The sequence below is a fragment of the Pollachius pollachius genome, assembly GCF_949987615.1.
Source record: "Pollachius pollachius genome assembly, chromosome: 2".
Taxonomy (NCBI): domain Eukaryota; kingdom Metazoa; phylum Chordata; class Actinopteri; order Gadiformes; family Gadidae; genus Pollachius; species Pollachius pollachius.
In genome coordinates, this window is record NC_136935.1 from 49,223,375 (window position 1) to 49,248,867 (window position 25,493).

A 25,493-nucleotide genomic window follows, 5' to 3' on the forward strand; every position below is an offset into this window, starting at 1 on the left:
AAATGACAGCATCCGAATGAAACTGTGAACCTAACTCTCTCTCTCTCTCTCTCTCTCTCTCTCTCTCTCTCTCTCTCTCTCTCTCTCTCTCTCTCTCTCTCTCTCTCTCTCTCTTCCCCCCCCCCCCCCCCCCCAGATGTACGCTGAGAGGAGGCGTAGCAGTGACAACATGTCCGCCCGGTCGTCAGACAGCGATATGAGCGACGTGTCGGCCATGTCCCGCGCCAGCAGTATCTCCCGCCTCAGTAGCACCAGCTACATGTCCATCCAATCAGAGCGACCCAGGGGCCGGCTCAGGTCAGTCCCCATTGGCTGCCGTGTCTGTCCCACACATTGCGCCCCAGGTTGTATACAAGTGTACGCTCCTGGTTGGGTTGAGACTTTTCACGACCGAAACCTATGATTTATTCACAAACATCAAACAACGTATATTATAAGCTTGTAGGATTTTTTTTTTTTTTACAAAAATCATTATTGTCCAGTATATTTTATGCAAGCTATACTCAAATCGGGAAAAATGCTAAATAGACATATTCCAAAACACAAGCATTTGTCACAGAGCTTTAAAACACATATGAAGACACACAACGTCTAAACTGTGTCAAGAACTAAAAAACTGAACTACAAAACAGAACTACAAAGCAGAACTACAAAACCCTTAATCCTCCAGAATGCTCCCTCGGTTCCCCTCTGCATGCTCATCTGGTATCTGCTGTCTTTCCTTTTGTTCTTTTGTTTTTGCATGCCTCTTCTGCATGTCACTATTGCCATGCATGCTCTGTCTGACACACACGCACACGCACACAAACACACACAAACACACCCCCCCCGACGGACGGACCCAGGTCCAAGTCGTTGGAGGATGAGAAGAAGGACCGGAGGATCTCGTGGGGGGTGAACGGGATGGATGAGGGGAGCAGGAGGTCGGCGGGGAAGAGACGCTTCTCCCAGGAGCTGAAGCGCCGCCGACACACGGTGACCGGAGACACGGAGGAGTCCAGGTAAAGGGGGCCGGGACCCCCGTCATGTGCTCCTCCACGGCTACCACCTCCTCCCTCCTGGCCCTGGTCCCCTGGTTGGGGTACCACCTCCCCCCTCCTGGCCCTGGTCCCCTGGTTGGGGTACCACCTCCCCCCTCCTGGCCCTGGTCCCCTGGTTGGGGTACCGCATCCCCCTCCTGGCCCACAGGTTGGGGTACCACCTCCCCCCTCCTGGCCCTAGTCCCCAGGTTGGGGTATTAGCTCTCCCCCTGGCCCCCAGGTTGGGGCGGGGTCACCACCTCTCCCTGTAATCCTCAGAGGAGGTCTTGTTGTAAGGGTTTATGTCTGGTCACACAAACGCACACACACATGCAGGTACGCAAGTGCACACACACACACGCACGCGCGCGCGCACACACACACGTACATACATAGACGCAGACACTCACACCACCCATACACCCTTACATTTACATTTACATCAGGGCATTTAGCACCCTTTGATCCAAAGTGACTTACAATAGGATCATTTGTCAGAAGATAGAGAACCAACCAACAAACAATATAGCGCTGTCGGTACAGTAAAGATATTCATAGAAACAAGTGCCAAGCACTACCTTTAATACCAATATTAAACTGTAGTTTGCTTTTAGACAAACGCACGCACACGCACACACCTTAATGCATAGGCATTCAAATACACACGACTACATATACACAATTAAACACACACATACACACACACACACAATTCGACACACACACACACACACACACACACGCCTTAATGCATAGGCATTCAAATAAACACGGCCACACGGCCACACACACGGCCACACACACACACACACACACACACACACACACACACTCCCAACCGTGGCGAGGGACCGGCCCCGGGACTGGGCGGTGGAGGGCAGTGCTGACGCGGCCAGATGAGGCCGTCGCAGCGGGGCTCAGCGGGTGATAGAGTGCAGCTAGTTAGCGCGCTAATGCGCTGAGGTGTGGGGGCACCAGGGAGACGGGGTCCCACCTCCGACCCAGTCTGGCAGAGGGTCCCTGAGCGGCCAGCGGACCCACACTGGGGGGAGGGGACTAGGAGGAGACCTGCGCTCGTGTATGGACGAAGACAGGGATATACTGTATGTGGCTTATATATAGGGTTCTTTACATTACATTTACATTGAGGGCATTGAGCAGATGCTTTTATCCAAAGTGTCTCACAATGAGTACATTTGTTAGAAGGATAAACAATATATCGGTGTCGGTATAGTAAAGATATTCATGGAACAAGTGCCATGCACTTACAGTTTCTAGGTTAACCCATTCCCTGTATACAACAAAGGTGTGTATATATATATATATATATATATAGGATAAGATGCTACATGATGCTAAGAACTATTGTTCTTAAGTGCAAGGATGTACAACATACAATAAGTGGGTACATTAACTTCAAGGATGTACAACATACAATAAGTGGGTACATTAACTTCAAGGACGTACAACATACAATAAGTGGGTACATTAACTTCAAGGATGTACAACATAAAATAAGTAGTTACATTAACTTCCAGGACGTACAACATACAATAAGTGCGTAAGAGGGGTGTGGGGGGTGGTATTAGTAAACCATAATGATATTGAGGTATATTTTAGTACTCAAATCCGCATTGAGCGATAGTGGGGCATTTGAATGCGACTTTCTTGGTTACGTTTTCCCTATACAGTACTGGGAGGAACGATACGTGTACTGGTGGTTTTGTGCGTATTTTCTCATTATGGGATGGAATGCTGCCTCCTCAGAGCTTAGGAAACAGCCCCTCCATTCTGCTGGTTCATCACTGGGCCTCTGTATAATTGATAGGATTAATAGGCCTGGTTCCGGGGTCAGATCTGAAAGAGACGGATGGATTAATAATGCATCGGGAGACTGGTTTGGGGTCAGTTTTTGGACGGAAGAGGGTATTTTTACCTGCGACACGGAGCTAACAGTCAGACCCTGACACGAGGAGATTGATCGTGCGATCCATTATTGAGCCGTCTCTCTGTGTTCGTCATCCAACGCGCCCTTTCCCTTTGGTTGACCTTTTCTACACATAACTCCTAATTGGTATGGGAATGAATCCAATTACTGAGATGTGTCCTCCCATTAATTAATATTAATTAAGAATAATAGTCATTTCTCAGCAAAGACAATGCATCTAAATAAAAGGGATTTGCATGGAAACTTGGATCTTTGGCACACAAATAACAGCTCGGCAAAGAGTACAAAACAGGAAAACACAAACACAATGGAATCATTCTGAATGCATACATTATCCAACCAAACCATACATGTTTTCTGAGTTCTCAGCCCATGCCTTCTTGACATCATAATCCATATGCACCCTGCATATTCTCCCTGTGTGCGTCATTGTTATGTGTGTGTGTTTGTGTTGTGCGTTGTGTTTGTGTGTCCACCTGTCCGTGGCCGTACCAGGCTGTGTCTCGCTGCATGTCTCAGACCCCTCCTCGCATGCGGCCAGTGTGACCCCAGTCCGGTCCACCGCCCCTCCCCAGAGACAGACCCCCCGAGACCCTCCTCCACCACCACCACCACAACCACCATCACCCTCCCTCCCCACCAGGGGTCCGTAGAGGGGCCCGCTGCCCCCGGCCCCGACCCCTGGGCGGTGGGGGTGGTGGAGCCTGGGGAGCCGATGGGGGGCCGGGGCAGTGTGTCGGGGGCGTCCTGCAGCACCTTCAGCCCCTCGGAGGGGGCCGACGTGCGGAGGCTCCTGGGGCCCCCGGGGGTCCGAAGCGGGTTCCTCAGCCACGCCATCTTCCGCCTGAGAAGGAGGGACCAGAGCGATGCGTGTGTGTTGCAGTTTAATTTAGAGCCTGCCAGCAGCAACCCGTTCCCATGACGATTCTCTTATGGGATGAGTTTGTGAATGGACTCGATATCTAAAACTGGACTTGATATCTGAAACGGGACTTGATATCTAAAACGGGACTTGATATCTGGAACGGGACTTGATATCTGAAACGGGACTTGATATCTGAAACGGGACTTGATAATTGAAACGGGACTTGATATCTGAAACGGGACTTGATATCTAAAACGAGACTTGATAATTTAAACGTGACTTGATGTTTGAAACGTGACCTGATAATTTAAACATGACTTGATATCTGAAACGGGACTTGATATCTGAAACGGGACTTGATCATTTAAACGTGACTTGCAGTCCCTCCAGAAAAATGCGGCGTTTTTTTTGTGATTGTTGCGGCCAAAAATCCTTGATTATGCGGCACCTTTTCTTAAAAAATTCGATGAAATATGCTGCATATTTATGCAATTTTATGCGATGAAATTGCGGGAACTTGCAAAAATTGCAGGAACTTGCGAAAAAATGCGGGAACTTGCGAAAAATGCAGCTTTTCGATGACGTTCACGTCGCGAAATTACGTCACTTCATAACGTTCCCATGGCAACAGGGGGAAATGGCTGCTCTTGTGTGAAGTAAACGCAACACTTTCTGCTAAGATATATGTGACTTTTTTGCAATGAAAATGCGGGGATTATGAAATCATGCAAGCCCCGCATATTTTGAAATCTGCAATTTATGCGGTGAAAGTACGGCATATTTGAAAAAATGCGGCCCCCGCATGAATATGGGGACTTTGGCTGATTATGCGTTGAATGCGATCGCATAATCGCGTTTTTCTGGAGAGACTTGATGTTTGAAATGTGACTTTATATTTGTGACGTTAAACAAAATTTTAGCGACTACTAGTTGGTCAATATTTTGTCGCTGGGAGATTGGAATGACCGATCAGAATGAAATCGAACACGCGTGATGATTCATTAAACGTCAAATATACTGAACCTAAACCCCCTGTTCAGCACCCGTCTGTTCACCACCTCTGTACATGTATTCTATTCATCTATTCATCCGAGCAAAAGGTACAGTACAACAAAACCCCTTTTCACCCCAAAATCATCTGTTGTGTGAGGGAGGGGGGGGCGGAGATCTAAGTTCACCGCCAGCTACTTGCCTTCTTCAACTCAATCTTTCTCCTCTTCCTCTTCTTAACCTCAACCCTCCTCCTCAACCTTACTCTTACCCCTCTTCTTCACCTCATCCCTCTCCTCCTCCCTCCTCTTCTTCACCTCTTCCTCCACCTCAACCCTCCTCCCCCTCCTCCTCCTCTTCCTCCCCCCCCTCCTCCTCTTCCTCCCCCTCCAGCCGCCAGTTGCGGGCGTCTGCAGGCCGCACCATGCTGAAGAGCTCCAGCGTCAGCGGGGAGATCTACGCCCAGGAGCGAACCGACGGCAGCCAATCGGACACGGCGCTGGGCACGGTGGGGGGCGGGGCCAAGAAGCGGCGCTCCAGCTTCAGCGCCCGCGTGGTCGCCATCGTGGGCAACCGCCGCAGCCGCAGCACCTCCCAGATCATCGGCCCCGGTGAGACTCCCCCCCCCCCCCCCCCCCTTGTGTACGTAGTCGTACACGAGCAGTACAAGTACAAGCAGAGTATAGTTCAGTTCAGTTTCAGTCCAGTTCAGTCAGATGGTAGTGCATGTCATTGAATTTGAATTAAATTGTATTGACTTTGAATTTACTTCAGTTCAGTTCAAATAGTACGTTGATATATAGTACATTAGTACATTTCATTGAATTGAATTAAATTGGTTTCATTAGAGTGCTAAGGTGAAAACGGCACGTTGTCCGGGCAACCGGATTTTCAGTTCTAAACAACCGAACGAGAGATGGTGTTTTCCCTTGCCTCCATGTGTTGTTTCTTTCAAAATGAAAATAAATCAATATAAAGCAATGTAAATACTCAATTTAAAGGCATTATACATAACATTGTGGATAAATGTATTGGCCATTGTATGCTGTTGTATACAGTGTCACCCATTCAGTACACATCTTACATGATGAAATGTAAAAAAAACCGTCGTGACTTTAATAATAACGTTCAGATCTCAGTTTAATGTATTTTACACACTTAAGGATCCAACACTTATCCGCTATTCCACGCACTCAACTGCATAAAGAAACATCCGCCTCCTGTCCTGAAACCACCTCCACCAACCAGGCGATGCGTTCTGGAGGCTTCAAAGCGCAGAAAACGTCAGACCGAGCCCGGATTCCCTCAGAGCCGCGAGGCTGTGGGGAAAGAGAAGCCTCTGCTGTGTGAGGCTTCAAATGAAAGGCTTTCAGTCTGTTCTCTCCGCTCTTCCCCGTAACACACAATGCATGAGAGCGAGGAACGCCCGCGGTGGGACGGTGGCAGCGTCGGGGGTGGAGAACAGAAATATTGCCGTTATCATTGATTAAATGGTCCAGAATGGCACGGCAGGCTCCGTCTTTACGGATTTAGCTTTGCTCCTCTCTCGCTCGGTTCCTGTTGATTGCCGACCCTTTTATATCTGTGCTCATGATATGACGTGTGGCTTGGGGCGCCCCCCGGGGATGTGTGTGCGTCTGGATATCAGTGCACAATGGAATCAGGGCTTGATAAAATATATAAAAGACCGTTTTGTTGTGCTGCTCTCCTTTTAGTCTTTCCTCCAAATAAAACAGAAATCCCCCAGAAAACCACCGAATGCAGCATCGTGACTTTTACTTTGAAATTCCCTCGTGAGCGTGCAACCGCCATCCCTGTCCTCTTGCCTTCACCCCGGTGGTTGCTCTATTCCAGTGGTTCTCAAATGGGGGTACGCGTTCCCGGAGTGGTACTCTGGAGTACTGCAGGGGGTACTCCAAAATGTAAAAAAATTAAGTTTCGGGAAGAATATATTTTGAATGGGACTCGCCTCTACATGCTCTGAGCCTCCCCTGGTGTCGTGGTTCTTAAGTTGGAAGAAATTAGCCAACCGTTCCATGAAGCACTGGCCCATGTTTCTCACTAAATTGTGCGAATTTGCACCCTTTTAATGTTAATGTTAACACTGGCAAATAGAACGCACACGCGTCATTTATTTTTTTACATTATTACACTCGTAGAAAAAGTTGGACTGCTCTATACCCCTCGCACTCTAAGGGGTACGGAGTGTCTCAGGAGGTGCACGTCTCATAGTCGTAGGACTTCTGTGAGACCCCCCCACCTCAACCCTTTAATCCGGGGTGTTGACTTTGTACTCAATGGCTTCCTGTTTACCTCTGTTGCCGGGGGGGGGGAGGTGGAGGGTGGTTTCTGTGATTCTGGCCTCACTTCATACGCCGAACACATCACAGGACCCTCGCAGTCCCACGGTGTCCTGCTTCCGCTCGCTCGCAGCAGAACAGCCTCGTTTTGCGGGAGAAGCAGAAGTGAATAAATATAGAAACGGCTCCCATGGACGTTGTGTGCGAGACTTGAGAACCCGCCAGCCCGGTCTCAACGTCACGTGCTGCAGTTGTTTGTTTTGCTTCTTCGACTACAAGGAGGTGAACGAGCTCAACGGCAGTCTCCCACCGTCGTTGCATTCCTGCTGGCTTTCCCCTACTTAGTTCCAGAGATGTTCCGATAGAAAAATGTCTTCCCGATACCGATTGCAATCCACACTCGGCGGTACCCGAGTACCGCCGTATCGGGGGAATTTCCGATGCTGGTATCATTAACGGAACAACTCTACATAGTTCCACTCCTTGTAATGAAGTATAAATGGTTCTGGTCACCGGTTGGTTGATGGTTCTGGAGATTGAGAGCGAACTTCTAACTGAGGGCCACTGAATCCCCTTAAGAGTGACTTTTGTGTTGAGTTCAAAACGCTTGCACAACACTGTTCTTTGTTGTTGCAGTGGTTAAATAAGGGATTTGAAAAAGGTTATTTTCAGGGAATACTTCACTTTCAATTCCCCTCTTGGAACGGCCACACACACACCCACCCACACACACACACACACACACACACACACACACACACACACACACACACACACACACACACACACACACACACACACACACACACACACTCAAACAAGCACACTCAAACAAGCACACCAACACACAAAAACACATACGCACACACCCTCAGATTCACTCACTCACTAACACAAAAATACACACAACACACTAATACTCTCTCTCTCTCTCTCTCTCTACCACTCTTTCTTTCTCTCACTCACTCACTCACTCACTCACTCACTCACTCACACACTTGTCCCCCTTGTCCCTGCAGAGGGGAAGAGTAAGAAGGAGAAAGGCGCTCCGATCCAGCGGAGCACGGAGACGGGCATGGCGGTGGAGCTGAGCAGGAACATGAGCCGGCAGCCCAGCCGCGAGTCCAACAACGGCAGCATGAACAGCTACAACTCGGAGGGGAAGTCAGTAAACCGCATCTCCTCTTCCTGTTCCAACAGTCTAATCCTCTCAACCCCGCCCATCCCCCCACACAACCTATCCCTTTTTATTAAACACGATGACTTTCCTATGTCCTTCTGTGTTTTGTGGTCGTTTCTGTTCCATGCTGTGAAACAAAAGAGTCTTAAGATGTGGATGTGGGGGTGTGTGTGGTGTGTTTCAGTTTGATCTTCTCCGGGGTCAATCTGGGGGCCAACAGTCAGTTCAGCGACTTTCTGGACGGCCTTGGACCGGCTCAGCTCGTGGGCCGGCAAACACTGGCCACGCCCGCCATAGGTCGGTCCCTCTTCTCCCTGGTTCTATCATCTCCTCTTCTTGGTCTTCCTCTGGTGCTCCTAGAGTTCCTTGTTTTGTAGAAAGCAGTTGGAGCTGTTTGGAGAGTTTATTTACATTCACATTTAGATTCAAGGCATTTAGCAGACCCTTTTATCCAAAGCGACATTTGCGACACTTTCTTCGGACAAAGTACATTTGTCCGAAGAAAGAGAAACAACAATGTATCGCTGTCGGTACAGAAAAGATGTTCATAGAACCAAGTGCCCAGCACTAACAATCGCTAGGTTAACCCATTCCCTGTACACAACAAAGATAGCTAGGATAAGATGCTACACAACCGAGTACTATTTTATCATCATCATGAGGCTTCCCTCATGGCCAGGCATTCTGAGGGCTCCCCGGTGTTGTTGACGGCCATGTGGTTGTTGGTTCTACTCCCCCCCAGGTGACATCCAGATCGGCATGATGGACAAGAAAGGCCAGCTGGAGGTGGAGGTGATCCGGGCGCGAGGCCTCGTCCAGAAGCCTGGCTCAAAGTCCCTTCCCGGTAAAGGCCGTGTCTCTTCCTCTCCATCATATCCTCATATAATAAATTCACATTGAGGGCATTTAGCAGCCGCTTTTATCCAAATCGACTTACAATAAGATAATTTGAAGAAGAAAGAAAGAGAAAACAACAACATATCTCTGTCGGTGCAGTAAGGATGTTCATTGAAACAGACAAAATGCAATCGCTAGGTTAACCCATTCCCCGTATGCAACAAAGATAGCTAGGATAAGACGCCATACGATGCTACGTACTATTTTTAAGTGCCAGGACGTACAACATATAATAAGTGCGTACATTAGGTGCCGAGACGTACAAACATAGTGTGTAAGGTGGGGTGGTTTGAGGAGGGTTAAGGAGGAGAAGGGGTGGTGGGGGGCAGGCTATGCAGAGTCCAGGTCAACTCTGCCCTCCCTGACGTACAGACCGGCGCTTGAACGCCCCCTTAATGACGCGTCCGTTCAGGAGCGAGCGCGGCCCGGAGCTATTAGCAGCAGAGCTCTGCGTGGTTGTGTAGCCGTAGCGCCGGTGGCCTCCGTTCACACTGATGGCTTTCTCCTCGTCTCCGTCGGTGCCCTCAGCGCCCTACGTCAAGGTCTACCTGCTGAACAATGGGGCCTACGTCGCCAAGAAGAAGACCAAGATTGCGAGGAAAACGCTGGACCCGTTGTACCAGCAAGCGCTGCAGTTTGAGGAGAGCCCGCAGGGGAAAGTCTTGCAGGTAACTCCACTCTTTGGTTTCTTCTGTTGAAACGTTTGGGTTCCTTCGCCGGGCGTTGGGTCTCGTCCAGACCGATTTTAATAGGATCTCCTGTTTTTGAATTGTCTCCTCTTTGAAGATAGTTCAGTTAAATTGTATTTGTATATCCCTTATTCACCGGTACAGCCTCAAATGGCTTAACAGGCCATATATTTATGACACCCCCCTGACCCTAGCCCCCCAGAGGGCAAGAAATAACTTCCTTAATTAGCAAGGAAGGGATCTAGAGAAGGAAGGCAGAGTGGGGCATCCCTCCTTCCAGGGATAATCAGGAGTGCAATGGGGGCCATAATTGACATACATGCACGCATACATACATACATACATACATGCATGCATACATACATACATACATACATACATACATACATACATACATACATACATACATACATACATACATACATACATACATACATACATACATACATACATACATACATACATACAAGCATGCATGCATACATGCATGCAAAACATTTTAAACTAGTGATGGTGTGCTGGCTGGTTAACCATAAGGAAAGTCCAGGCATCCAGTCGCAGTCACCGCAACACGCTAGAACAGACAGAATAATGAATTAGAAGGGGAAAGTGCACTACTGGGGGGACTACTGCTAATTGATTGATAATTGATTAGTCCAATTGAATCATTCTCCCTCAGTGGATCTTTGAATGGGTTTGGTTCGTCGTGCAACATGTTGGTTCGATTCACTTCCCGTCTGCAGGTGATCGTCTGGGGGGATTACGGACGCATGGACCACAAGAGCTTCATGGGAGTTGCACAAATCCTATTGGAGGAGCTGGACTTATCGAGCACCGTGATTGGTTGGTACAAGTTGTTCCCACCTTCCTCCCTGGTGGACCCCACACTAGCCTCCCTCACCAGGCGGGCTTCCCAGACCTCCCTGGACAGCTCTTCCGGGCCCCCGGGGGTCCGGTCGTAGGGCCCCCCCCCCCCCCCGTTAGACTTTGATGATGATGAATTTAAAATACTTGGACGTACTGTAGACAAAGAAGAAATAAATACATATTTAAAAAAACTAAAAACAGCCAGTGGTGACTACGTAGAACAACAACAATCAGAATCAGAGTCGCAATGAGAAAGCTTTGTTGAGATCTGACAATCACTCCTGTCTCGTTTTAAGTTCTTCTGCCGTAGCAAGCTCTGTATTTTGATTTTTTTGTGTCATTTCAAGGCTAGATTTCATACTCTGTTTGTATGGAAGACCCCTCCCCCCCCCCCCGGGCGTGGGTTAAAAAAAAAGGCACAAGTGGCAGTTATTAGAGACGGGATTATTCAAATAAAAGCAGGGTGGTTCGATTCCCATTTCAACAATAAAGGAAAACGTCTGCAAACGTGGGATTGTGTGGAATGTATGGACCTGGGAAACAGGAGGCAATCACCCTCCGAGCCTGCAGGGGGCCCTCTCCGGCCCTGGTCTGCAGTGGCCTCCTCCTCCTCCTCCAGTAACACAATGAATAAAGACTGCCGGCAGGTTGCCTTTTCTGTAGGGGCGTGTTGCATTGAAGCACAGGGCCTTCATCTGGTGCCTAGACCTTCGAGCTGCATCACTGGTCCTCGTTTCGTGTCGGAAAAGATCCGTTTTCAGTATGTTTACCATAGGGGGCGTGGCCTCCTCTCTCTGGCCCCGCCCCCTCTCTGTTTTAGTGTTTTTACTTTCATGTTTCCTCCTCTTCTTTGTTACTTCTTGCACAAAAATGTTTTTCAAAACTCGTAAAAAATTGTCCATGGTTGTGTTGTCGGTCTGACGTGTGCATGAAGAAGAAGAAGAAGAAGAAAAAAAAAAAGCAAGTGATGAAACGGAAAAAAACGAAAAAATACTACAACTCAAAGATTGACTTCTGCAGATGTACTGTCTGATTGGCGCACATCTTAACTTTCTACACGATTATGAGATTATCGTGCAATGTTGTTTTTTCTTTGTTCCACCACTGGCCAAAGCTCCAGTCGTCTTTGTATAGATGTACAATAGGCCTCGGCGGAGGTGACCAATAAAATAGATTTTATTGTCACGAGGGAATCACCTTACTGTACAAGCATATATCTATGTTCACTCTTGCAAGAACAAAAAGGGGGTATACCTTTTTGGTTTTGTTTTTCGAGGCGAGTCGACCCCTTAACCCTTCGCACATGTTCAGGATTTGTATCCTATCTTCGGTTTACATTGTTTTGAGATTTAACGGCAAGCACAAGAGCTTGATTTTTTATGACAAACATCTAACTTTTTGAAGAAAACAATGAGAAAAAAGACAAAAAAAACAAATAATCCAACGCCCATTTTTTGGTTCGCTATATTTCTTCTTTATGTATAATTTGGAAAAACAAAAGGAAAGAAAAAAAAAAAAGGATTGCTGACAATGTCCTAATGTGCATCTCTGCGAATGTGCAAGTAACCAATCAAATCAATCTGTCAGGACACTTTCGACCAATGATCATCCTCCCCTGGACTCACAAACCTGGAATATTGGGAGCCGGCATGACTTTGGACCGCCCCCCACCCCCCCCTTCCAAACTGCATGCACATTTTTTTATGAAACAAAAACAGTTAGTTCAGAGAGAAAAGAATACCTACTGAACTACATACATGTGTTATTTCCACATACGGTAGGCCGGCTTGTATGTTGCATGCAGTTGTACAGTTTGCTCGTCCTCGAATATTACATTTGAAAAAAACAAAACAAGACAGAAGCCATTCCCGAAAGTCATCCTGCGAAGACATTCGAAATACAGCTGCAGTCTAGTCCACGTCTCTCTCTCTCTCGCTCTAACTCTGTCTCTCTCTCTACCACTCTCTGTCACTGTCTCTCTTGTGCGCTCCTGCTATCTTAATCTTCTCCCTCTCTATCCCTGTCTCTCTACCTCTTTCTTTACCGCTTTCTCTCTCTCTACCTCTATCTTTCTATCTCTCTCTCTCTCTCTCTCTCTCTCTCTCTCTCTCTCTCTCTCTCTCTCTCTCTCTCTCTCTCTCTATCCATTCCGGTGCTGAATGTCTCAAACAACTCAAGATTACGTTGATGTCTTCTCCCCTACTCTACGGCAGTCGTACTGTAACGTACAGTCGTTCTAAACAGACCTCACTGCTTCCCTACTGTTAACCCACATCATAGTATACCTCTACAGGCCCGGGGAGATGTATGCATATCATTCTATATATATATATAAATACTCTATTTTATTTATATATGGGAAAATATTCAGTATGTCTCACCAGAACGATTTATTTCAGATAAACAGAACTCAATAGAACTGATTGATTTATTGAAAGCGCGACTGCAGATGCACGCAAAGATGTAAATACTCAGCAGCCATCCGTGGACTACAGTGATATCTGCAGAGGGTCTATGGCGTAGAAAGTTTATCCCAACACATCTCTGGGGAGCAGGGAGTGTGTCCTCTGAGCGTTTGAACAGCGCCTGGCCCAGGCCCCGATGGCTCCCAGATCTCTCCAACCTAAACATTGACCACTTAGGCCATAGAAGTCGCTGGTGTATCACCACCCTAAAATCTGTTGTGTCAACACTTCCTTGTGCTTTAAACCCCAATGTCTTTTCCTTACCCGAGTCATGGTACCCCCCCCCTGTAAAGGAGATTATTTTCTCAACATCAGATGAGGCTGTTTTTTTTTTTTGGGATTATAATTACCGTCAAATCTTTTTTTTTTTTTTTTTTCTTTATCAGTGTTATTGGGAAAAATGCTGATTGTTTACAATTCATGTGTTCCACTGAAACAACAACGAAAAAGAAAATAAGTATTCACTGCAACATTTCTTGTTTGTATAACAGATGTCGCTCAGATGATGTGTATGTTTTATATTTTAAAAAAAAAGTTCATTTTTATTATTTACAAATAAAAGAATGTGTGGAAGAAATTATCGGCCATCTTGTTTCCTCATTCCTCTGAGACGTCATTACTGTAATCAAATATCAATATCAATATCCGAGCCGAATACGAATGAACATTACCTTGATTCCGCAGAAACCTGGGCGTGTTTGTTTGGTTTTTCCAACGAAACACGTTCTCCGCCTTTTGGGGAGAGCTAATATTTGCCCCCTCATAAACACTCTTCATGCCCTTCTGCATCGCTCCAGAGAACAGACAGTCGATACCGTCAGATCGATGGAGATCAAACGGGGAGACAGCGAAGCGAACCTGCCAATAGTGACCGCTGCGTTACACATTGGAATATGGACCTGCTCCATTGATTTAGCATTAGACCACTCTTGAAGGGAAGGTTAACCTCTACCCTAGTGGACAAATCAACCGTAGAAGCTCCTTATGGATGATGTTTAGTTAACTAGTTTAACTAGTTCAACGGCAGGCTGTGTGAGTGTGAGAGTGTGTTGTGTGTGTGTGTGTGTGTGTGTGTGTGTGTGTGTGCGCGGAGCTACATGCTACCCCGGCTGCAGTGCTAACCACAGGGGCATGGCGGGGTCAGTATAGCCTCCCATACGACGCGGTGCCTTGAGAGATTTATGTTCCACATCCTCTCTTTAAAAAAGCAGAGGGGCCCCCAACTACATCTGCAGGCAATCTTGGCTGCCCCACACACACACACAAACACACACACGCACGCACACACATGTGCACACGCGCACGTTCAAGCAAGTACATCCGCACACATACACACACACAGGCACACGCACAAGCATGTGCGATGGCATCCACACACACACACACACACACACACACGCATGAAGGCACACATATACAGACACTCACATGCATGCAAACACACACACGCAGGCGTATACAGACACACATATACAGCCAAACACACACAGAGACACACACACCCGGACACACAAGCACACACACACACACACACTCACACAGGGAAACCCGTGCCCGTCACCATAACATCAATAGAGCCCCTCTATTAGCTCCATGGCGGGTCATTAGGGCCAGTTGTGACTCGTGTGTGTGCAACATAGAAGAAATAAAAACAAGGCATGAAGCCCCATGATTCTGCTCCTTAGGAAGCATATTATGATATTATTCTAGGATGATCTAATCATCCGCGGGGTCATAGGGCATGCTCTCGCTTCATGAGAAACCGAGTTGTAATTCAGTTATTATCCATGAGATGGGCTGCTCTAATGGGATTAAAGGAGTCCTTTCATTCAAATTGTATAGGGATAAAAAAAGGAAAGCAGCATTTCTCTTGGACTACAGCGTTTTCTTAATACACAGTTCCACTGGGTTTGGGAAATAAATTCTAATATAATTAAAAACGTTGGAAAAGACTAATGCAAAGTGAAAGTAGGATACTGATACCGTCGGTAACAAGTAGAGGGCGTAGTTTTCCCAGAGCACGGCGCGGTTGATACGCGAGGCAACGTCTCCGCTAAAATTGCTGTCAAATAATTGTGCAGTGTAACATGCACACACACTCTCTCCCTCTCTCTCTCTCTCTCTCTCTCTCTCTCTCTCTCTCTCTCTCTCTCTCTCTCTCTCTCTCTCTCTCACACACAAAGACACAGACACAGACACATTCACACACAAACCATATTGGGGACAGGTAGAATGCTCTTGACAGCCGGCAGCATTATTATACGTTTACTTGGTCTATTTTCCTCGATTTGGGAAATTCAACATCGCAACACACGGCAGGCATAGAACCGCACACCAACAACGCATTACTCCATCAGTACATTACTCCAGATCCTAATCATGGCGCAAAGATGATGCAACTTTTATCCAACAGACATGCAAATCGGTGGACACCGAAAGGCATTATAAATAAAAAAAAGAACTGTTTATTTTTAATTTCAGTTACTGTGCAAATAAATTGAGGAAATGTGCCCAAACAACTCACCAAAATGCAGAAATGGCATTATAGAAACTTTAACTTATCATGTAACACTCAATATTCTTTGCATAATCGCTATACTATTACCCTATGCACGCAACGAGAAGGCGCTACTGCCTAAAAGGGCAGTCGGCTAATAATCATAATAAATGTAATTAATTATGATAATAATCATAATAAGCCATATCTTTTTTATTTTCTATACGGACCAAATCTAAACGCACAGATGCAACGCTCTTGATGAACCGCCTTTTCCATTCAAACAGCATCTCCGCTGTGATGGTTTGTTGAAACGTTGAACCACCGAGGCAAGTGGGCGTATAGGAACATACGGAGCCAATGTGCCGTTTTACGCGCTCGGAGGTTTAACTCGGGAGTTGGCCCTGGTGATGCGCATCAGCCGGAGGCGTCCAGTGCAGAAGCAACAGGCGGTGCCGCGCTCCTGAGACAGCTGACTCCGGGCGGACTCCCAACAGAACCACCATCTGAAGTGTGAAGCCCATCCATGAGAACGAGATGCGTGATTTCAATGAGAATGACAGACGGATCATCTCAGGTTAGATTGTGTGATTCGCCTGGATCCACTCGATCGGAACGAGCACGGCGCGGACATCATTACGCGCGGCACCAGTTGTGGAAAATCGATTGTGAAGCGCCTTAGTTAACGCGAGAGGAAGTGAAACCAGCCAACCAATAACCGCACACGTCTTTTCCTCGCGTTGGCTGCAGAAGTAGCCCCTGCAACTTCATTTTGCATCAGACATTTGTTTGTCCGTGGAGCGTTGCATTGGACCCGCATGCTCGCAGGAACCCCCGGCGCGCACTTCATGCCAGGTTTGGTGATGCCATGCCCCGCAATCACAGCGGCGACGAAGGAGGAGGCGCTGCTGGGCTCTGGATGAGGACGTCGCCCGGGCACCGCACCACCGATGGTTATGGCTTGAAGGATGTGGAATTGGGAGGAAGGATGGTGAACAACGCTGCTGGAGACGGTCTGCTGCTGTCCACGGGGATAGGGGCTCCGGAGAGCCTGCGGGGGAAGCAGGGGGCCCGGCTCAGCCTGCTGGGGAAGCCGCTCATCTACAGCGCGCAGAGCGGCCGGAGGAACGTGCGCTACCGGCGGCTCCAAAACTACCTCTACAACGTGTTGGAGAGACCCCGCGCCTGGGCGTTCATCTATCACGCTTTGGTGTAAGTGCATTTCAATTGTTTATAGAAATATATACCGTTTCGCACGGAAACTAGTTTTCTCGGTAGCTGCAAACACGGTACCACAGACACATACACACACACACACACACACACACTCACACGCACAAACATACACACACACACCTGTTGTTTAATCATCATATGGGAGCGAGGATGCTTCAGTTTGCAGATCAGCCTGAAAGACGAGTATGAATATCGTCTACATTGTAACATAGCCTACCGTTACACAGTAGGCCTACGGTCAAATGGTCTTAATCAAACACTGCTATTGCCTCAATCATGGTGTCTGTAGTGTTCCCCACGTTATGTAGGCGTTAGAGGAGGTGGGTTGACTTCGGCCTGGAACTTCCGTAGAAAGGAGAGAAAAACGGTGGTTATTTTGGACACGCAAAGACGCAAAGAGATGCATCTTCAACATCACTGAGGCCTCCATGCTGTACTGTGTTAGAACTCGGGTCTCTGTCCTCTAGTGTGTGGAGAATCGGTCTCTGCCTTCTACTCAGGTCTCTGTCTTCTACCGTGCGGAGGCGCAGGTCTCTATCAATGAGTGCACCAAGCCTGAGCTGCCACATCGCTGCCTCATTGACTTCCTTCCATTTAGGTCAGACTACCACCGCAACAGACACGCGCCTCGTCAATGGGGCAACCCACACGTCCACGAGGCACACACGCTCATCCGCAGCGGAGGTGGGGCTCCCAGTCTTTTAGCGGGAAGGTAGTCAGCAGGGGTTGGCTGCCTCTGCCGATACCTTACTTTTAGTTCTGGCATGATTGATGATAGTCGGACCCGATGCGTTGCTTTTACTGGTCTAGCTCCCTCACTTCCTGTGTCATCAGTTCCGTGTTGACAGCCAGCCATTGGTCCATCAAGCTTCTAGTTACCCCTTCTATAACCGATCTGTCCAATCACAGCTCTAGTGCAGTCGGATTGGCCGGCCCAAATTGTGAGTGTCTTCCTGCAGGTTATTTTGTACAAAGAAAGTGTCACAATATACAGGAAATCGAGGTGAGCGTGATGACGACAACCAGAAGGCCTCAGTTCATAACTGGCGGGATTCCACCACAGGTTTATCCATTTACACATACTCATTATACTTTTCAGTTGTCCTTCCATCTTTTGCAGATGATATTTACAGAAGAGGATGAGGGCCACATTTGATTTTTTTTTTTTAGTTCTGAGAAAGTTTAAAGTCAGAATTCTGATTCAGTGACTCCCTCTGAACCCTCAGGCTAAAAGAAGGGAAGTTCCTTACGGGCAGCCTGTAAGGAACTTCCCTTCTTTTAGCCTTGTGAGATTAGTCAAGTCAGAATTCTGACAGAAGGGCATTTTGTTCACTGCCACAGGGTTGATATAAAACCCCTACAGACCCTTGTTCAGTTTACTGCCGCCCGGCCAGTTATGTGTCCACCATCTACACGCTTACATATCCTCTCCTCCAGGGACCTGATTGGTCGAAAAAAGAACGAAGAAAAACATAGGGAAACCCAGTTCACCCAGAGTCCAGCTGGGCCACCCTCAAACTTTAGATTTTAACCCAAAGTCTGATTTGTGAGATTAGAGGGGGACTATACTAAAGACGAAATAATCCTACACCATAATTATAGCGTTCCTCCGATATTGATACCGCAGTCCTACAGCAACACAAGACCTCTCAAACCGTATCTAGCGCTGAGTAAAGACCCAAACAGCAGGGGGGCCCATTGTTCATGAGACCCCCCGCTGTTATCTCGCTGTGCGGCAGAGATCCGTCACCACCTCGTGGCCCCGTCTGTAAATCGAGTGCCTGGGAACCCTGGAGGGAACAGAGCTCGGCTGTTACCTCTGCTGGTCCGGTGTCACCGGGTCTCGGAGGTTTAACCACGATGTCCGCCGTCATGACGACGTTCATTCTGCTCAAAGGTGTCCCTCAACCTCTCCCCTGTCCCACTGTCATCCTGTCCCACTGAAAACCAGAACATAGATTGTTTTCCTTGTGGGCTGGCTACATTTAGGGCTTTCAGCGGACAATTTTATCCAAAGCGACTTACAACAAGTACACTTGTCCGAAGAAAGTGAAACAATCTATCGCTGTCGGTACGGTAAGGATGTTCATAGAAACAAGTGCCGAGCACTTACTATTGCTAGGTAGTACTCATTCCCTATATGCAACAAAGATAGCTGAGCACTATTTGTACTGTGCCAGGATGTACAAACATACAATAAATGAGTACATTAAGTGCTAGGACATACAACATACAATAAGTACGTACTTTAAGTGCCAGGACATACAACATTACAAGTGTGTAAAAGGGGGGATGGGGGGGGGGGGGGGGGGGGGGGTGTCTAGGTGAACTATGAACAAGTGAGTCTTGAGTCTTTGGCAGAGGCTGGCTACTGCCATAACCTCAGTTTGAATGGTTTTATTGCTGTGCCAGGGCAGTTATATAGTGTATATATTATCTAGTGTAACGATGGGAGTCATTCCAAAGCTGGTCTGGGTGTCCTAATAAATAAAGGCTTATCCTAAAGTGTTGCTGCATATTGATTAGTGTGGTCTTAAAATGTTGGCGTGCATCCCCTCTCTGTGCCAAGTGAACTAGTGGTTCGTTCCCAGAAGAAGTAATACCATCGTAGTGTCAACGGATTCGCCATCTGTGATGGTGCGTGTTGGACTCTCGATATGAAAAAATATTCCGGCACAGATGCCTCAGCAAACAGTGTTATGTGGAACTGTGTGTGTGTCTCCCCGAAGTGTGTGTGTGTGCGTGGGCATGCGTGTGTGTCCATGTCTGTACATATGTGTTTGCATATGTGTGTGTCTTTCATAAGTGTGTATGTGCCCCGTGTGTGTGTGTCTCATGGTTGTGTGTGTGTGTGTGTTTGCATATGTGTGTGTCTTTCATAAGTGTGTATGTGCCCCGTGTGTGTGTCTCATGGTTGTGTGTTTTGTGTGTGTGTGTGTGTTTGTGTGTGTTTGTGCGTGGGTGTGCGTGTGTGTCCATGTCTGAACGTATGTGTTTGAATTTGTGTGTCTTGCATAAGTGTGTGTGTGCCCCGTGTGTGTGTGTCTCATGGTTGTGTGTGTGTGTGTGTGTGTGTGTGTATCAACGGGCCTACCTACACTGCCGGCCTGAGAGGACAGGAACACTGAGCCAGTCTTCTGCTCGGGTTCGTGTTCTCCAGGGTTACTGAGTACCCCTCCCTCCTCCACCACCTCCTCCAACTCCTCCACCTCAACCACCTCCTCCACCTCCTCCACCTCCTCCTCCTCCTCCTCCTCCTCCTCCGACGTGCACAACACTGGCACCATTCATCTTACCTCAGGATTAACAAGCTCTTATCCTTTCAAGTGTGTCACGGCCAGAGGACTGTGGGGGGAATGAATGGCGCGTTCCACCGCATCAGGTTGCTGAGGTGGGGGTTGTCGGGGGGGTACCCGCTGGGTGTCCACTGTCTGGTCTATGCTGTCCTCTGTGCTGCTGTGATTCAACACTACCCCCCGCTCCTGTGCAGAGCTACACAGAGCGGCTACTGTGGCACTCACATGTCTTGTCCTTCGCAGACTATGTCTCCTGCCCTGGCGAACGTCAGAGCCCACAGCCAGAGGCTAGTGGTGTAGCTAGCAAAAGGAAACACTTTCCTCCCTATCATATCCGAGATCCGCTGATAACGCTGGTGTTCCTTTGATCGTTTAATTTCGCTGTTTTTTCCTGCCGCTTTCTTTTGGGTGGGTGGATTGATAGCTGATTCTGTATCTAAATTGTATTATTTGAATCCTTTTGGATAACTTTTGGCCATAGCGTGGGTGTGGGGATTAAAGTTTCCTGTCATCGCCGATTAGAGTCCGAAGAGGCCATTTCGGAGATCTGTGTGGAATGTGTAGGGGGTTAGGAGGGCTGGTGGATCTAATGGATGTAATCATACAACAATAAATCATCACAACAACAGAGGCTGATGTCAAAAGCTTTATTTTTCTCAGTTATGTTTCCTTCACCAATGCCTCCAGTGATGGTAACACCTGCTGGGTATGCAGCATATAGCCTCTCTTATGTCATCACATTAAGTCTCAGACTCATATTTCATGGGCAACCGACGATGGAGAAGATGCAAGCAATCTCTTTCATACTCAAAAATCCAGCACTGGAACAAAAGAAGTGCCCATATCTAATAAAAGGTAGGACTGAAGTGCGCCTGCTGAGAAGACCAATTCACTTCCAGCTAAGCACATATAATTTATGCCCAGGCCTTCTAATGTAGCCATAGATGGGAAGGCAGAAAGGCACTGTGCCTTCCTCCACAGAAGATGAAGAGAGTGAAGGCTTGGGGGCTGGAGGTTCTTGTCTGTACTCAGAGGGAACCCACCCCAAAACCCACACTCCCTGACAGCCTTCGCAGAAATGACTTCACGACGTCCATGACGTCTTTAAATGTACAAAGACGAACTTAATGGTTCATCCGAGTTCACAATCAGAGAGGCGTATGCCCGCACGCACACGCACGCACACGCACACACACACACATGTGCTCAGACACACGCACACTCACATGCACACACACGCACCTGCGCCCGCACACACACATGTGCTGAGACACATGCACACTCACACACACGCACACGCACGCACGCACGCACGCACACACACAGACAGACAGACAGACAGACAGACACGCGTGGAAACAGTTGCACACACAGAAGAGTGTTTGATCGTCAGCATGGTAAACATTTTGTTTAATACTCCTCTTCAGTCATATTTGGTACGATGCGGTCTGCGCGTAGGGGTCTTTTCTGTAGTTCAGCATCATCAGCCTAAAATATTTCACCACAGACAACTGTGTTAGGTTTTAGTGTTTGTGTGTTTTTGGTGTATAAATAAAGGGTTTTGGTGTGTACAGTAAAGTGTGGGTGTATAAAGCTTGAGTGTATTGCACAAGTGTGTAATAACAAAGTATTAGGGTTTAGTTTGAAGTGTGGGTGTATAAAATGTCAGTGTGTGGTATGAGTGAGTGTTTGTGTGTTTGAGTGTGAGCGTGTAAGTGTATCATTCTTTCTTTTGTCCTCATTTTCGCTGCATCACTTTGGTTGCCTCACTGACTTTCCTGCTCTCCTTTCCTTATTCTCTTTCAAGACCAGAGGCCCTTTTAAATGATTTGGTCTCCCTATCATCTCTCTTCACCGTGGCCTGTGGAGACACCGCAGTTCATTCGCAAACCATTGCACCTGCATCAGCATGGAGGCCTATGCATTCGTTTTTACTGGCTAACTCCTGCCAAGTATTTATTTTGTCTATAATGTTGGTCTCGTTTGTGTTAGTGTGGTTGTAGGCACCCAGTGAGCGAACATATTCCACGCAGTGCAATATAAGTAGCCGGTCTTTTCCATATTTTACAAGTGTATGCACTAATTATGTTAATTATATTGTGCAAAAAAGATGCTGCTAATTTCTGGGGCACAACAGGTTTATAATGTCGAGCCCCTGCGATGATGCTTGGCAGAGAGTGGCCGACGATTAGCCAACCCACTTCATGCTAGCACGCTAGGAGATGCACTTACCAAAGCACATCATGCTACACAAATTCTGACTCACAAAAAGATCCCCGAAACCTGAAAACACACTCAATACTAAAATAGTACCGATTTAGGAGGAAACAGGGACCTACAATGGAACAAAATGTCAGTTGATTGTGTGGTGATCCTTCAGGATTTAATTGGGTCCTGCTGAAATGGATGAATCCCGAAGCAGCTAGCTGTGAGTGCTAGCCCGTTGAGGGCTTAATATGAGAAGGAGTGTTTGCATGTGCTAGCATGGACGGAAAAAAATTATAGTAATTGTCACTCAAAGCACTTAGAGGTGAACATAAAAAATTAAGTCACTACAACCCCTAATACTGTAAGAGATTGTTTCGTCAGAGTTGGTGTATCTAACATACAACATAGGTCAGTCAGTTCATCCATTTCTACATGGCCCTGAGTTATTCTTTATCTTTACTTTTTTTAAATAAATCCCCTCAACCACATTGAAATAAAGGATTTTTTTTGCACGGAGCAAGCCAAATGGTATTTTTCAGATAAAAAGAATTATGTTCCTATTCACCTTATCATCTCTCACTGCAAGTCCAAGGACAGCTAGCATGCAGTCTTTCACCTATTCAGAATCTGTTTCAGGTTTGCATTATTGAATTTGACTGAGGATCCATGCAACGTGAAGGGAGGCTACTCCTGTCTTGCTCCGAACAGGCCATTTATACCTTCTGTTGTTAAAGTGGCTGTGCACTTTGATTCGACATGCATGATGTTCCATTGAAGTTTGAGTGATGCTCGACGCTGTGCCTTATCAGATTGTATTGTTTTGTTTCTGCGATAGCCTCGTTGCAGTTCAAAGATTCAGTCCCATAATAAATAGATATTTTATAATCCGCTCCTCATTGAATTGTCATTTTTTACATTGTCTTCCTTTTGCCTTTTCAACGTGGACGACAACCTTTTAGCATTGCAGCTTTCTGCAGGTCGTTAGGGCTGGACAGAGCAGATAAAGCGCTATCCCATTGGAGGAAATAGAATTTGACCAGTCCGTTCGCACGCTCTACCAGTCTGTTAGCACCCTTTACTTATCCATACACACAGATTTACACTTAACTTTGTGTTTTCTATCATTTGACCAGAGAGGATCTCCGACGTACAGTCATGCTATGAAACAGCTTGTTTTCGGGGATGTATTTTCAGATTGTTTATGTTCTAATAGAACATAAATAAAAATGATCCGTAGGCCTGGCTAATGAGGCGTATTTACTGATAGTCCAACAGTAGTAAGGATGTGGACACATTTAAACAAGAAAATATCAAGTTCAATTGTATAAAGATGTTCATGGGTGAGGACACCTGAAGTACACCCTTAATTAGCTGTTACTCATTCTCTTCTTCAGATTTGTGAACCTTCCACTCATCCAGGAGCATATTGGCCTAGCAGATGCCATCCCTTCAGGGAGGGCCACAGATGACAAGGCTGTTTCCTTCATTCTCAGACTTCTACTTAAGTACTCCACTCGGGAGAAGTTTGCGTTCACACACACAAGGAAGGTCAGAATTTCACCTGGTTTGTCTAGAGTGAGAATAGGTCCGTGTTTGTGTACCCCTCCCTTAGACCAAGAGCGGAACTCCTCTGTCGGCAGCTGTGGGATTCTGTTTGAAAGTGTGGTCGCTAATGAAGCTCTGCCACTAACAGCTAGCCGGATTCAAACCAGCTCCCCCCCCTAGCCAGTTGTGCCCCTGTTCTATATATAGACGGGAAGCAAAGGGCTTAGTGTCCAGGGGTCTATGGGTCTGCGCCCCCCCCCCCTCTAGGAACAACATTGCTATACTGCACAAGCCATCCCAACACACACGCACATGCATGCACACACACACACACACACATGCCAGCACAAATACATGCACACATACACACAGACACACGCGTATGCACACGAACACACACGCACGCACCCACGCTCGAACCGTGCGCACATACACACAAAGGCACTCACGCACACACTAACATAATCCGAGTACAAAAAGTGGCACGGTTGGCGCAGGAGCGTCGCCCGTCGTGAGAGTGTTGGGAGCGCCGACTTTTAAAGCGACACTTCCTCATTCGCCCTATAACCGACGCACAACGTGGAATACCCAACGGCCATCCGCGGTGTATAAATAACAAAACGGAACGGCGACGTCCGCAAGCAGGCGGGTCGGCCGAGGCAGAGCTGGATCCCAGGAGAACGGCAGAACATCGGGGGGGGGGGGGGGGGGGGGGGGGGAGGCCAAAGACCCCCAGCACTGGTCTTGGCACGGAGCCATCCTGCTGTGGCGTAGCGGAGGAACGGCCTCCAGGGCCCCTGACCTGGGTGTCTTACCCGCAGGCGGCGCGGCACAGCTGGCCGGGCAGGCTGTCTCCCTCATGCCCGGGCCGTGAGCAACACGGCGGACATTTACAGAGAGGAAGGAAGCGGGGACGAAAAAAGAAACTCCACATCCAGTGATAGAGAGTGGAAGTGTTAACGGACAAGAGCCACAATGAGCGTAACCATAAGTGTGTGTGTGGGTGTGTGTGTGTGTGTGTGTGTGTGTGTGTGTGTGTGTGTGCGTGTGTGTGTGTGTGTGTATGCACTTTTGGGTTCGTTTTTGCTATTTGTGTGTGTGTGCATTTCTTACCTTTTTTGTAAGGGGGATGTGTGTGTGTGTGTGTTTGTGTGTGTGTGTGCCTACATGCGTGTGTTTAATGGAGGAAGAGAGACTGTGAAAGCAGGTCAGACAAACAAATGAGGAGATGGAAAGGGATAAATATCTCAGTTGTGGTGGAATTGCTTGCAAATGGCTTTAAAAAATTCTCAGGGCCTAAGCTCTTGCTGACTTCTTGAAGGCAACAAACAAACCGACACTAACAATTGAGGGTATAATTATTTCTTGTGATATAGCACGGCCGCCTCTAACATTGAAAACATCACAGCAATCCACCATTGCAGGGCACATTACTGGTACCGAGCTCACTGTGTTCACTGCGTGCTCATATTAATACCCATATTTCTTCTG

At 47.4% G+C, this 25,493-nt stretch overlaps 2 protein-coding genes across 2 annotated transcripts in view; both read left to right on the forward strand.

Moving 5' to 3' along the window:
• Positions 1-10,850, forward strand: part of rims1b (regulating synaptic membrane exocytosis 1b) — a gene marked incomplete at both ends in the record, with an annotated part of 56,921 nt that extends 46,071 nt beyond the window's left edge. The window contains 8 exons of the mRNA XM_079730069.1: positions 137-297; positions 846-1,001; positions 5,216-5,433; positions 8,142-8,286; positions 8,487-8,599; positions 9,045-9,146; positions 9,728-9,867; positions 10,632-10,850. Coding sequence (XP_079586195.1) covers positions 137-297; positions 846-1,001; positions 5,216-5,433; positions 8,142-8,286; positions 8,487-8,599; positions 9,045-9,146; positions 9,728-9,867; positions 10,632-10,850 — 1,254 coding nt within the window. The remainder of the gene's footprint in view (positions 1-136; positions 298-845; positions 1,002-5,215; positions 5,434-8,141; positions 8,287-8,486; positions 8,600-9,044; positions 9,147-9,727; positions 9,868-10,631) is intronic.
• A 5,400-nt stretch (positions 10,851-16,250) lies between these two features.
• Positions 16,251-25,493, forward strand: part of LOC307071716 (potassium voltage-gated channel subfamily KQT member 5-like) — a 78,309-nt gene continuing 69,066 nt past the window's right edge. The window contains exon 1 of the mRNA XM_079730780.1: positions 16,251-16,929. Coding sequence (XP_079586906.1) covers positions 16,586-16,929 — 344 coding nt within the window. The 5' untranslated portion in view covers positions 16,251-16,585. The remainder of the gene's footprint in view (positions 16,930-25,493) is intronic.